Here is a 14,278-nt window from a genome sequence, read left to right as displayed (position 1 = left end):
AAGAGTTAAAAGAAGCAGCGGTTTGTCACCGCATGTTTCGGAGAGGAGTGAGTACTGAACTGTCAAAGAAGGTTGCAATGCTAAGCACAGTCTATTACAAATCAGGAATTCCAGTTTGAAATAACTGTAAAATTAAAGGAAACGTCAGCAATTTGTTTTCTGATAGTGTGGACCCATTTTCCTCATTGTGTTTGGATTTCCTTTCATCTGTCTGTCACACCTAAAGGCCGGTAGCATTCATGGGGCTCTTTCTGCAGTACAGTGGCTCTTTTGTTCACACTGGTCAAATGAACTGAGATGAATAACGCTGCAACGTGAGAGCAGGGGAGAGCTCTAGTGAAGCAGAGCGTTAGCGCTGCATTAGCTCAAAAGGACACAAAGCATAGGGATAGCTGCAGCTCAGGAGCAGAGCTACCATAGCCTGGATAAAACAGCAAGACGCTTTCATAATTTATCATTTCAATTTATTATGCTCACAAATATACAAGTGAGTCATTAATTTCTTGTGGTGGCAGAGTACCCTTCCTCCCAGGGTTTAATCGGAAGTGATAAACATCCCAGAAAGCGAAATGTCAACCAGCGGAGCTGCAGTCAGAGAAATACGGGAGGCTAGATCTGAATAATTTAGACTGACAAAATACACTGCAGGTGAAACATGCTTGTCATTCCCTCAGCTGTGTTTTTAATTAATTTCCAATGCGTCCTGGCAGTCCAGTATGTAAATGTAATCGGCAACTTGTCCAGCTGTGATTGATCCCTTGGGACTCATGTGAAGCTTTCATGTCCCATTGTTGCGGTCACCATGGAGACCGATCTTCTGGGACTCCGTAGTGACACCCGGTCATTGTCAGATGATTGGAACCACCTTAGTATTTCCGTTGGGAAGCACTTTTCCTTGGCTGCTCCTTACGTTTCCCAGCTTTTATCTTTCCTTTCATACCAAGATCCTCTTTTGTGACAGATAATTGTGTCCACAGATCCCAGAATAGATGCCCTCGCCTTGCTTTCACCGTGTCCTAATTGTCTTCTAAACGTGGCCTGGCCCTTTTTGGTTTAGATTCTTAAATTCCCAGCAGCAGTCAGTGGTAAATAGGCCATTGGCTGTGTGCTACCCTTTTTTAATACAAATCTCTGTTTCTCAAACATCGATTAAAGTAAGAAATGAGGAAAAGATTTAACAATTTGTGTCTGAACCCTTTCTGCGCTGTACTTATTGGGTTTGATATAAGATGGCATCTTTTTCAATATTGTTCCCAGATACAATAGATGTGCTCCTCTTCAAGATGATGAGATTTAATCTGAAGTTGTCGTACACCGTGTTGGTGTAAATGTCAGCGTATGGTGTCCCGTCTCCGTCCTGCCAGGAGCTAGCCTGCGGGAGGGACCATGGTGGATCCGGAGCCGAGACCGAGAGCGGGACAAAGGCTGGGCGCTCAGGAGAGCCTGGGGATCAGCACCCTGGAGCCCGGACACAGGCCTCCCGCCATGCCCGCCGGCCGACACATCTCCCTCAAGGTCCGCATGCTGGACGATGCCGAGGAGGTCTTCGACGTTTCGGTGAGTCTCGCTCCGTTCTCTCGAAGGTCTGTCTGGAATCGCATTTTCAAAATGGTCTTTCATGTATAGGTCCTTTAGTGTTTCTAGGAAATGTATTGTTGCCAGCTCGAAGACAAGAACCTTGTCATCAAGGCATGAGAATAGAGAACAGAATTGGCTCACAAAAGACGTCATACTTTAAATTTTCTGACAGTAACTTCCTGATTTAGTGCTCTGGAGAACAATGTAAAGGTGGCGCCCGAGTGTGCCCCAATATCTCACCACACTGCTCGTCCTCAAAATTAATATTTGGCTGTGGCTCCTCCCTACAGTAGAGACCTACACGCAAGGGTTTTTGTACATTTTCTAGCACAAAGGGGATGTCATGATCATGCAAGATTAGGTGGTATCATCAGAGCAAGTAGCTGTACATGTCATTTACATGCAAATTACATAGTTGTCTGACTGAAATATTTAGAGATACATTCATAGATATGTGTATCTCCTAATACTCTTATTGTAATGGGATATAAATCTTTGATGGCTTGCCATTTTTCACCTAATTTATGAACAGTTTGAACAATTTTTAAAGTAGAACTAAGTAGGTCATAAACAATGGGACCACAAACTAATATTGATATATTTACCATTATACTAAATGGCACATGAAATATGCATGTAGGCATGAGAAAAATACAAAAAATCTTTTTGAGCTAAATACTGTTTCTGTGTTTCCTTTCCTTATATAAACCCAAGAGAGTCTTGGAGAGCTTATATTAAATGAGTTTTCTTTTTTTAACTGTTATATTTGCTTTGCTAATGATATGGGCTATCCTACTGGGTGTATTTATTTTCCCCTGAAAGCCGTTCTTTAAGGAGGGAATATTATGTGGACATCAGTCTATTTTTATGGGTAACTGGTTGTTATGGAAACTGAATTAAACTTCAAGATTATCACTGCATGAATGGCTCTACAGAATGATTAGTCTAAATTTGTCAATAATTATATCTTGCCTTGAATTCTGTACATTTCATTTTATTTCCCGTCTAGTCTGGAAGACAATTTCCTTTTTGTTGGATTCTTGCTGGCATCTAAACTAGGGAGGGTACTTTTATAGAGAGGAGCTGCTGTTTTCCCCAATCCTCCATCATATATTCCTCTAAGTAGCTCATAAACTAAATATAGTTTGTGCATAAATGGTTTGAGTATCATGTAGGAAGACATATTTTTGAGATATTTATGGGGAAACTGTGCAAAGTTACTGCGCATTCCATTTAAAGCTCCAGTATTTCCAATGCACGTGCTCAGTTTATGACACTTGTTTTCCATAGTATAAATGAATGACCAGTGTGAACCAGATAAGGTTTATAGTTGTTAATAGGTGTTAATGAACATCCAGGTGTTGTGTTAATCATTAATGCCGGTCTAGCCAGTAATGCTTAATGGTTTAACAAGGTATATACAGTTTTTAACCTTTCTTGGTTTAGTAAGGTTCTCCCAATTGGAGGTGCGCCTTCATTTTTATGTGCGAAATGGACTGGCTTCTGGTTTCCAGAGGTTTTTAACTCGTAATATTACCCACACAGTGATATGGCTGTCTCCCACAATGTATTTGCACAAAAGCCATTTGTGTGGAATCACTAACCTGAACCAGTCAGTGAACCTGTCCTTTCCTCCTTTGGGACCCTGCATTTAGAAATAACACTTCAGAGGCATTTTCTGTCACAAAAATCATAGGCATTTATAGATTAAAATGTGCTTGTTTCATCTTTTTAGATTAGGCCAGAGCTGATTAACAGTGGAAATATGTGTTTGATGTTCAATTAATTTAAGCGTGATTTAAGTAAATGGAGTATAAAACATACCTAACTACATACCTAATGCCTTTTGACATTTATACATTTGCGGTTTGGGTGTTTCATCTTGAATGAAACTTGTTTGGCTCAAAATATTCCCGTATTTACCAAACTTAACATATAATGTTCAAGTCCTACAAATGCTTCTACATATGCTTCCATAGTTAAAATGCGAGTTTTACGCATTTGCACAGGGCGCTTGATAGACCAGTTTCTGTTGTCTTGGTTCATTACCACATGCTCCTGTAATCACCCGGTTGCAGGTAAAGAATATCCGCTATGCTAACTAGCTTGCAGGGCACTCCAGGTCTCTCCTCTGCAATGTCCCCGCTGCTGAAGTCAGTGCTTCATCTGCTGTCAGTCGATTAGCAGTGAGGGATCTCACAGAGCGGGCCCATATGGCACTGGCCGTTGATGGGGGTCGGTGTGAGAGCAGACTGCGTAGCAAGGAGCAGCTAGCCTTCATCTTGACCTCAGTCCAGATGGTGTCTTTGTGACTGTAGGTGACTGTGTCCGTACTTGCTATTCTCTTTTAAGCAGCTGCACTGGTAGCTGGTGGGATATCCACATGGGATTGTGGACATTGGGTAAGATCGTAAAGGGTTACCATGACAGCTGTCCTGTTGTGCTCTGTTCCCCAGGCTTGGTAGAGAGGGCCAAATGATTTTCTTTAACGATTCACCAACGTAGCATGAATATTATATAATTGAAATGCAATGTTTAGTTTTTAAACATGTTTTGCTTATTTTCAAAAACTTTCAAAGTTCAGGCATTTTGTTTTTTGAAAATTTCATTAAAATGACTAAGTGATCGGAATTTTAATTGCTTCCTTTTGGGAGGCAGACGATTATGCAGGAGAATTTGACTCCTGTACAGGCCCTACAGCTCTTTTCACAGTCACAAAGGCCTATATTTGAATTTTTCTGTTTGAAAACACTGAGACTGTTGGCAAGTTATAAACACTTTGGGGATGATTACTTTGTGAAAGATGGAGGGGTATTGGGAATTGTAGGCGGCTGATGACAAGCCGAGCATGTCCAGTTCTGAGGCAAAATGTTTTTCGATCGCTACCTTGGGAGAATTCAGAACTGCTGTATGACTGTGTAAGACCGTGCACAAAACGGTCTTTTCTCAGTTCGTAAAGAGCCACCTGGGCTTCAAGGCTGATCTGAAAGTAACTGAACAATCTCAGCTCTGTTTGGACGGCTGTGAAAGGACTACATGAGGCTCATTCAGAAAGCAGGCTCAGGTAGGTCAAGCAAGCCCTCATAACACCTGCCTCTGTAACCTAGACTGGATTGTGTTCCCATTTACTGAAATGTATATGGGAGGAGAATGTGGTAACTTTGGAATATTTTAGTTTTTCACTGCCAGTAGTCAAGTTCCCTCCTGCTTTGTACTAGTTCACCAAGGCTTTTGTGGACTGCTTGTGCTGTACATTTTTACTTTTGCTTTGTTTTACTTTAGTATTGTATTGCTAAAAACTAGTACAAGATGCTTTTAAGATATGTCAATTGTTAAAGATATGTCAATGTGTCGTTAAATCCATGAGGGGGCTTTCCAACCTGTGTCCTATCAGTCTATAACCTTCTTTACATGGTTAACCTTCTTTACATCTTACAACAAGCCAGAGTTTTTCATCAGCATGGTGTGAGGCTGCTAGGTGGTAATCGTGTTGGGGCTCTGTTCTAGTACCTGGATGGGCCCCACTAGCGGGTACTGAATCTTGACCATACCTGTACTGACTGTGACTGGCAGGGAGATGCACAAGTGGCTGTTGTTGCCCAGTGATCGGAGGGTTTCAGATGGTTGGGATGACAGCGTCTCATTGCACATCATTAACCAGTGTAGGGTTATTTATTGAACCGATAAAACTCTGGTAATTTTGGTAATTTAGCAGAATTCTTTCAAATTCAGCCACCTTTCTGTGTGTTTGTGTGGCTCTCCTCTGACTCTTTCCAAACTCCTGGAAAATATCCAACCAACTGACATAACATAATGTTAAGTGAAGGCCAAGATTGATACTGTTGTGTTGGAAGACAAGAATGAAAATTAAAGTGACAAGGGATTTCTCTACTGTACCTCCTCTACTAGGGTTGGAAGCTTACAGGTGATGGAGACTGATCAAAACTATGGTAAAGCCCCATCAGCTCAAAGTGGTGCCCCGTTAAACAGACCTGTATTTTGTAGAACCAGAATGAAAAGACGGAGCTTCTTTTGAAGAATGTGGAGTAGTGAAAGCAAACTCGCCTCAGAATTGGTTTCAGCCTGCATGAAAGAACCTGTTTGATTTGGGTCTTTAGATTTTTCATTGCAGTTAGCCAGGATCTAAAAGGCAAGGGTTGACCAGTGGAATCTATTTAACAAGGAAAAACGAGGATAGAAACATCAACATTCTCACTGGGATTTGTCTGACATCATTCTGAGGGCCAGTGCTGGGAAGAGAGAGGGCAATAACACCAAAATATTCAGAAAGATAAAGGCTGAGGAATGTTTAAGGAAAGGCTGTATAAAGAGGATTTAAGAAGACAACTGATAGCACGAGTGAGTCAGTGAGGAAGACTTCGTCTTCAATTAAGCAGAATTGGCAGACACCCAATTTCGAAGGCCTAAGCTGTGTTCATGCAGTCAGTTTCCTCTGGAGGTTCTAAAGACTATTCCCTTTGAGGAGTTACTGTGAATTGCAGCAGTTTACAAAAGACACAGAAAAGGCCAACTTTTTTGTATTTTGTACTACTTTCAAAAAGTCAATGAACGAAGAACAACCATTTGCCTTCAGAATGAGTTGGAGAGAAACTATTATTGTTTTCAGAGGAATTAATTTAGTATAGACTTTGTTTTAGTACAGACTATTCCTTCAATCAGTTTTTTTGTATTGGAGGCAACCAGATATTTTATAATTAAAGGCAAAATACAACTCCCAGCCACAAATACCAGGATTTATATTGTGTAAATCCCTTAATTACCCTCAGGGAAAATAAATTGTCCTGCAGAATTGTACATATGGTTCTTTTCATTCCATTTCATATACAATAAACCTCTTAAAACATTGTGGGTTTGGCACTGCACACCGCATCCACTGTAACCGTTGGCATTTAGTGTGATCCCATGTTATTTTGTGACATTTAAGGATATTCACTTGTAATAAATCAAAGCATCAACTTTAAAGCCAACAGTTTCAATAGATTGAAATATTAACTGCCAAAAAAGTTTAACAGTCTGAAATGTTGAAAATACTGCCCATTCTTAAGAACAACATCTGGACAGGAGGAGACTGTTGAAGCAAAGGCACATAGGTGACCATATGTCACTTCCGTGCTTTGCTTCCATTTCTTCTTCAATTGAAATTGGATGCATCGATTTCATACACATTTTATCATACAAAAAAACAACTAATTTGTTGTCCCACAATGTTCAGACTTAATTTATAGATGGTTCCAGATCATCCTCTGTCATGATCTATGTTAAATTAATTCTCCACCCTAATGCCATTATGTCACTGCCCGAGGTCTCATATATACCATCAAACAAATTGAACTGCACGTATATTCACCAACTAGGTGTGAAAGCACCCCAATACTTTGCTTGCTTGTAAGAACTAGACCAAGAATGGTTTGTGGTTTATATGTCATTGTTCACTTCGGCTGCTTTCCAGGTGTGTAGGTAACAAGTTTGAGATTTGCCCGGGTTCGAGGTGGGATTTGATCCCAAGCTTCTCACTCATCCAAAGATTTGATAGACAAACGTGTTACCAGTGAGCTAAAGGCAAAATTGCAAATTATTTTGAATTTGAGGGTTATGTCATCAGGGATCATTCTCATGGTAATGTGCTACAAGCCTTCTCTGTATTTCACCGTGATTTTACTAGCGAACTAGCCAAGCTCACCCCGCTACATGTAGTGTGATCGAATGTGTCTTTGAACATGCAGAGGACCCATGGCCAGGGGGCTACCTGGAGTTGGGTGTGTATGTTATTTGGTACCACTCCACTGGTATCAGACTCTTTGGCCAACTCAACCCTTTCTTTTGTGTTCCAGAGGAGAATATATCTCCCTCTATCTGGCTATAAACTTCGGAATTGGACACTGTTCAGGAACCCTATAGCGTGCTGTATCTTGCTGAATAGAGTCGAGGTCTCCATAATTCCCAGACATTTCTCATTGTTCCTCGGTGGTTGTGCTCTTCATTCTGGCTGACATTTGAGAGCACTTTGAGGCAAATAATTACCCTCTTTCTTCGCTATGATGCCTGACACCTAATATGGGAAATCTTGTAGCTGGGTGGAGTAAAAATTTAATCTTGAAGGATATGCCCTGTAGGCTTCAAACAAGAACTATTGTAATGTATTCATCTCTGTGCTTATTGCTGTACAGAAAGGGTACATACAAAGCTCACAAAAGAGATGGGAGAGGCAGAGATCTGCTGCACTGCAGTTCCAGATTCCCAAAAGGAAAAGCTTTTTTCTCTTTAATTAAAAACTTTCCTGAGATGAAACTTTATGAAACTTTTGGTGGGTGAACTTAAATTACTTCAAATGGAGGGATAGCTCAACAAAACTTATTCAGTTGTCGATATGAATCATTGTTGCCATGAGTACTGTTTCATACACTTATTTATCTTCTTTTGAATTTTCGTTGATGTACGCATCCATACAGAACTATTCACTAGTAGTGCATATTACACTCTTAGGCAGACACTGATAGCCCTGCAATGATTAGCAGGGTACTATAATTACCTTAGCGAGCTACTGCTAACATGAACAGAAAGGGTGCATTTGACAGTAACCACAGTTTAAAGAACATGTCAGTTGTACTGACAAAAATGGCCTTTGAAAGCTAGTCTCTGAAACATAGAAAATCTTTGCTCATTTAATAGTTGCCTGTATCAAATAATGACACAAAAAACATGCAGAAAATGTATTGAGGGTTTTCTAAGCACAGTAGCTTAAAATACTTATTTTGTAGTCCTATTTTCCCCAGAAATCTTTTTTCCTACAGTAAATATTTTCATGGTGTGACTCTCTTCAGGTGAGACTAACTCGGTACGGTGTGTTTTAGCTTTAGCACTCTAAACTTGTTTGTTGGCAATATCAACATTTTTAAATGGGTTAATTGATATGATGTGTTTTAGCATGTTAGGGTTTCTTCTCTCGAAATGTGGGGAGAAAGGAAATAGCCCCTGATGGGAACAGACCCAGTCATTTCTCTGCCCTAGAGTAATTTTGACAAATTGCCTTTTGCTATTTTGGCTTACTGTAATTACAGCTGAAAATAACAAGTATTCAAATGACTGGTTAATCTTGGTATGTGATCTTCAGGGGGTGTGTCAAAGGATGTGGGGTACATGTGGAGCTTTGCAGGTTGCCACCTAGATCCTGTAAATGTGCATGTAATCAGGTTGTATTAGTTTTAAGATACTATCCCTTATGACCAGTCATAATTGGCATCTTCTTGGATGTACATTGTTTCAAAAATTTAATTTCAGTTAAAGTTCATTGTTTCATTTCAAAATGGCTGTGTTTCACCTCTGAAGGGTTTACAAGGTGCAAGCAGTCACCTAGCACAAAAAGGTTAGTTGTGTTTTCTTACTGAGCAGCATAATGGCATTCAGAGTGGAAAACCTCCTCCAGTATGGAACAGCAGCCTACCAGTTTTAATTGCAGCGACAGTACTCCTCCTCCTCCACCTTATTGTCCTGCCTGTTACTGAACCTGAATCGGCTCATTTCATTTTCTGGTGGAAAAGGGAGGACTGTGTGTGTGAAATGCACCTGAGTGACCTGGTGCTGTGTTGGGGAGGCTTTCATCTCAGAACAGTGTGTACTGGAGGATAGGGTGTTGCCCGCATTTTCAATAATAATGTGTATTATGGGTGTTCCACATTGATTTGAACGCCACACTACTTTATCTGTATTATGGTAATTATGAAGTTGGTGTACAGGGATTTTCTGTGGAATTTTGTTCATTTAAAAAAATCATGTTATCGTGTGCCAGTGAATAGCTTGATACTGCCTTACTTTAAGACACCTTATTGTTTTTCAGTGGCTATAGACGCGGTGTTTTTATTTGAGGCTGAACCTTCTCTGTGGAATGCATCTGAGTCTTAAGATCTCATTAAAATAAACCCTCTGGCTTTTTCCTGTGCAATCAAGCCGTCCCGTTTTCCCATTAAGGCTACTTTGTTTCCACTCTTCCATTTCTTCATAAACCGTACACGGCAGCCCCACAGCCGCAGCCAGGCTTTCCCTGTACGCCTTGGAGAGGAATGTGCAGAATACATTTCTAATCAAGTTAATTAGCCCACTACTTTGGAAGTTAAATAATTGATTAATCATAGTTGATGCACATTTGAATCTTTAATTGGTTACACAGAATTTTTCTTCACTGAGGACCTAAGTCTTATCACTAACCAATTTCTCTTTTCTTTTTTTTTTTCTTATCACTGAAGTGCATTGTCTTTGTTAAATCTGTCATTGATCACCTGTGCTCTGTTTACCTGGCACTCAAATGATCCTTGCTGTTAGAATCGTCATAAAACTGAAATTGAGGTGATAAAATTCCCTTTTTAATCTGAAGACTTATTAACCCTGGGAGAGATTCAATTTTACTGAAAGTGGTTGCAGATTCCTCAGTCTACGGGCAATTGCATACTGGTTTTCCGAGTACACCAGTCTGTTGCCGTTATTCTCCTCACAAGGAGAAAATGTATAGAGAACTTATGTTTTTCTTTTCTTTGTTGACCTACCTCAAAGCAGGCACTATTATTTTGTTTTCTAAAATGGACTATAGGCGTTTATAGGCACTCGGAGCCCTTTATTCTTTTTGTGAATTTGTTTTTTTTAGGCCCTTCGTTCTGACATCGGTGGAATGTGGAGGAAAGCAATTAAACGTGGCCTGAATGAAAGAGGCTTGTGTGCGGTGAGATGAACAGTCCCCCACCTCGCCGTGCGTGTCCCAGCACTCATTACCCCAACGCGCACGTGAAGAATGAACCTGCTGTCTCGGCAGCCTGCCGCTGTGTTTTGCGAGCGAAACGGGAGTGCTTTCCTCCCACATAAAACGTAGACCTTTTTTTAAGAGCAACAGCCTCCCTCTGTCTGAAATGAAGCCTGTTGTTCTCAGCTTGCATTCCGAGTCAGGCTGTAAACGTAAGACTTTCTGTCTCTCCTGTGGAATAGCTAATGAAGGGCAGTTCTCTGTCTCATAACCCGGCTTCCCTGCAATTGTTTTGGTATCTTCTGGTATCTTCCATTTGGCCATCTGCATGGATGTTCACGGTGTGTGAATCTTAATACCTTTCTTTCATTTGGGTCATGTGTGTGCTTTGAAAAGCCTCCATTTTGGCATTTTCTCATCCCTCTCATGGTCTTAAATTCTGTAATGCATTACAGATGGGCTGGACTCCCGATCCATAGTCCCACCCAGGTGCAGTACATGAAGTGCCAACTAGCAGTACAGGCAATAGATTAGCACTGCTAACACTGCTACTCTTTGGCCTAATTCTGTTCTCAATATTTCATTTAATTACACTGCTGACATAAACAAAACTCTTTGATCTTCAGAAGTTTAGTCAAAACTTTTATCATTATTCACATCTTGATTCTAATTGCCATTTCCTTGTAATATGAAAAATGTGTTTTGTTTTTTTCTCTTGCTGTTCTGTATTTTATGTAATTTTATTTCAGAATAAATAATGGATAAATTAATACACATAATACATATATTGTTTAGAATATCCTTCGTCTTGGGTTAGTATACATGTGTATATTTAGTGGTGGGCTGTTCATCCACTTTTATAAGAGATGCCATTCTTATCTGACAGCCCTGTATAGATTGTGCTTCTGTGGGTCACAACATGGTTTCTCCTCCAGCTGCTCTCCTCCCCAGCTACACAGTGAAAGCTGACTCGAGTCGGAGGTGATTAAGGCAGCAGGTTCACCAGCCCTTCCCTGCAGCAGTCTCACTGCTCCAAATCACACTTCTGTCAGAAAGATGCTCTCATAACTTGCCGGCCAGCAGTGGACGGGCTTCCTCTCGGGTTGTTCTAGAGATTTCTTTCCATCAGGGAATTATTTGGGTGCTTTACTTTCTATTTTGGGGGTGCAGGCCTGATGTTTGCCCTTTCTTTGGCCCCTTCTGTTATTCTTACTGTAAAGCGTCTTTCTGGAAATCTTCTGTAAAAGCCACAAAACAAATAAAATTGAAGTGAATTGAACTGATATTATGTGCTCATAAGTTGCAGCTGAATCTTCCCATGCTTTTGGCTCAGAAACGGGAGAATCGTGGGACTTTGTTCCAGTGCTGATTGTGGCCTTAAGGAAATGTGTACTTGAAGGTCAGCATTTAGACTATTTTAGTTTAGTCTTTTTATGTGGAGCTGGGAATAAAATCTTCCAAGTTCAAGAAATGGTCAGAATATGTCTGTATTGCCGCACACATCTCTGCTTTTATCGTCTTTTCTAACATGTCTTGCCAAAGGTATGAAAGGCAGTCAAGGCAGAGATGTCAAACTATGTATGGGAGTAGGGAATGTATTCTGCATGCAAGGTGTAACTGGCCATAGAGGTGGCCAAGGAGAGAGGGTTTCGAGAGGGCTTCCCTGGTCGATACGGTGCAGCCAGTCTGCTTCTGCCAGCTGTGTCTGCCATACAGGCCCTGGGCACAGTAGCTGCAGCAGCTCAGCTGGTGGTTTTTTGGGTTGTGGAGAAACGTTCAGCTGCCTGTCTGCATTTCAGAGGAGGCTTATGCTTCCAAAGCAGCGCATGACGCTGAAGTAATGGTGTGGTGTAATATAGCTGTAATCGGCCATTTTAGATTGGTGTGGAAAGTGGGAGAACATAGTTAAGAAAGTGGAAAATTAATGAATGTGTGGAAAGGCTACAAATGTAAAATGAGACATTTTCTTCTTGTACTGGTGTCGGAGATGGGTGATAGGCTTGCACACTCGTGTAATGCAGGGCTTTAGATGTGCCCTGTCATACGGAGTCTTCACTGTCAGAGGCAGCAGCCTTGCCTTCTGGAACGGGACACTGCCTGAGCCCATCATTCAGCATGATCAATTCCTCAGCACACATCTCGGCAGTGCTGCAGATACCGATTCTCTCAGAGGATATCCAAGATTTAAGCATTTGGACAGTGACACAATTTTAAATGGCTGTACATGATTCACTCCATATACCCTACAAATTAAAGTGCAGGCTGTCAGCTTTAATATGAGGGTATGTGCATCCATATTGAGTGAACTGTGTAGAAAATTACAGCCCTTTAAAATTATGTTGATGTCCAAATACTTACAGACGTCACTATCTTTTATTACTCAGACAAGATGTGCCGGGGTGTCATTCTGCATAACGTACAGTTTCTTAAGGCTCAACTTGACTTTAATTTTTGTCCTGTCCCTGCCAGGTTTATATTTGCTTGAAGGCTCTTTGCGGCATAATTGTGCCGTGTGTATGTTTGGTGCTGGAATTCTCTCGCTTCACAAAGGGTAGTGATGGAGTGGAGCAGCTGTTCCTCAGGTCTTCTGCTTGTGCGGGAGGATGAGACAGACGGGGTGAGGATGGGAGGGGGGAGGTTGGTGCGTGGGGCGGGTGGTGACAGCCGCCTGTGGGTGTGGCTGCACACCGCTGTCATTTGTCCTTGGATACAGATCAGTGGAACCAGATGCAGCCAAACCTTTCACTGTTATTACCCCAACCCCCCCCCCCCCATCTTAAATCTCACTGAAATGTTTCATTGAAATGGCTGGTTCCTCCATGTGACTGGAGCTCCGACCATTAGCAGTCCTATAGCAAGGGCAAGGGAGGCTTTTACAAATGGATTAGGCTTTGGCCCGCAATGATAGTCACAGTCTGTGCCCTTCCTGCATGTGGCTCCATTTTGCTTTTTAATCTCTGTCTATACAGTATGTATGACTGTGGTATCCTAGCAACCAGGCCTCATATAGGGGGTGGTGGAAATGCAGCTCCTGATTCTGTAGGCTTGAATTGGTTATTTTGTGTAATTAAAATGAATTGGCTGGCTCATTTGCAATGTGCATATTAAAATGTGGATTACATTTTTTGTGTAAACTGTATTAGCCATGCCATTAGAGTGTTTTGACCTCCATTTTTCCTCATTAATATTTTATCTTTGCACCAGTTTTGCTACAAGAAAATAAAGGAGATGACTGTTAATGATGAAAATTCATGCCCAAACAAAGAAAATGTTTCTCAAGGATATAGAGGAACGGGAAGTAAACTGCTATTCTGATATTTATCTCCTCTTTTCTGAAAAGCCATATAGCTACTGTCTCCTGTCATATCGCATACCCTTATCTCACTAACTGGACATATAATCTTCTTAACATTATACAGCTACACTATACATTCCTGAACCCTGTATATTATCCAAACTGTATAACCAGTGCAATGTTAGCCATGCTAGCGCGACTGCATGCAGGAACACCAGGGAGGTCAGTGGCAGGCAATCAGGGAGCCTGGAAGATGCTGCCGGCTCACCCACATTCTCCGTTAGGACCGAGTTTCAGGCAAAGTCTGCCAAATTCCCTGCTCTAAAAATACAGAGGTCTGTGACGGGAAGCTGCGACAGCCTCTCTCTCCTTCACTGGGCTGTTTTTATACCCTCTCTGGAGCTCCGTGCTCCATGGGAGAGGTGGGGAGCAGGAAGGAGCTGCTAGTTTATTGGACAGGGGTCAGTTGCCGCCCTCCTGGGAAAGGGCACGGAGCGCGAGTGTGCAGGGCCTTCTGGGAGCGCGCTCTGACATGACTAATGCATCTCTACCGTTAGACCCCCTCCACCGCTTCACTCCACACAAACCCCAGCCCCCCCAAAGAGAGTGTGTATGTGTGTGTGGAGGGGATATGGGGCGCCAAAGCAGATGTGGAT

General features: G+C 41.6%; 1 protein-coding gene across 2 annotated transcripts in view; it reads left to right on the top strand.

Annotated features, from left to right (window-relative positions):
* Nucleotides 1-14,278, top strand: part of LOC133123903 (FERM, ARHGEF and pleckstrin domain-containing protein 1-like) — an 84,177-nt gene that overhangs the window by 8,511 nt on the left and 61,388 nt on the right. For both annotated transcript variants that reach the window (XM_061234612.1, XM_061234611.1), the window contains exon 2: nt 1,365-1,557. In XM_061234612.1, the coding sequence (XP_061090596.1) occupies nt 1,387-1,557 (171 nt within the window). In that variant the 5' untranslated portion in view covers nt 1,365-1,386. The remainder of the gene's footprint in view (nt 1-1,364; nt 1,558-14,278) is intronic.

The sequence above is a fragment of the Conger conger genome, chromosome 3, assembly GCF_963514075.1.
Source record: "Conger conger chromosome 3, fConCon1.1, whole genome shotgun sequence".
In the NCBI taxonomy this organism is placed as follows: Eukaryota; Metazoa; Chordata; class Actinopteri; order Anguilliformes; family Congridae; genus Conger; species Conger conger.
This window is presented reverse-complemented; position numbering and strand designations above follow the sequence as displayed.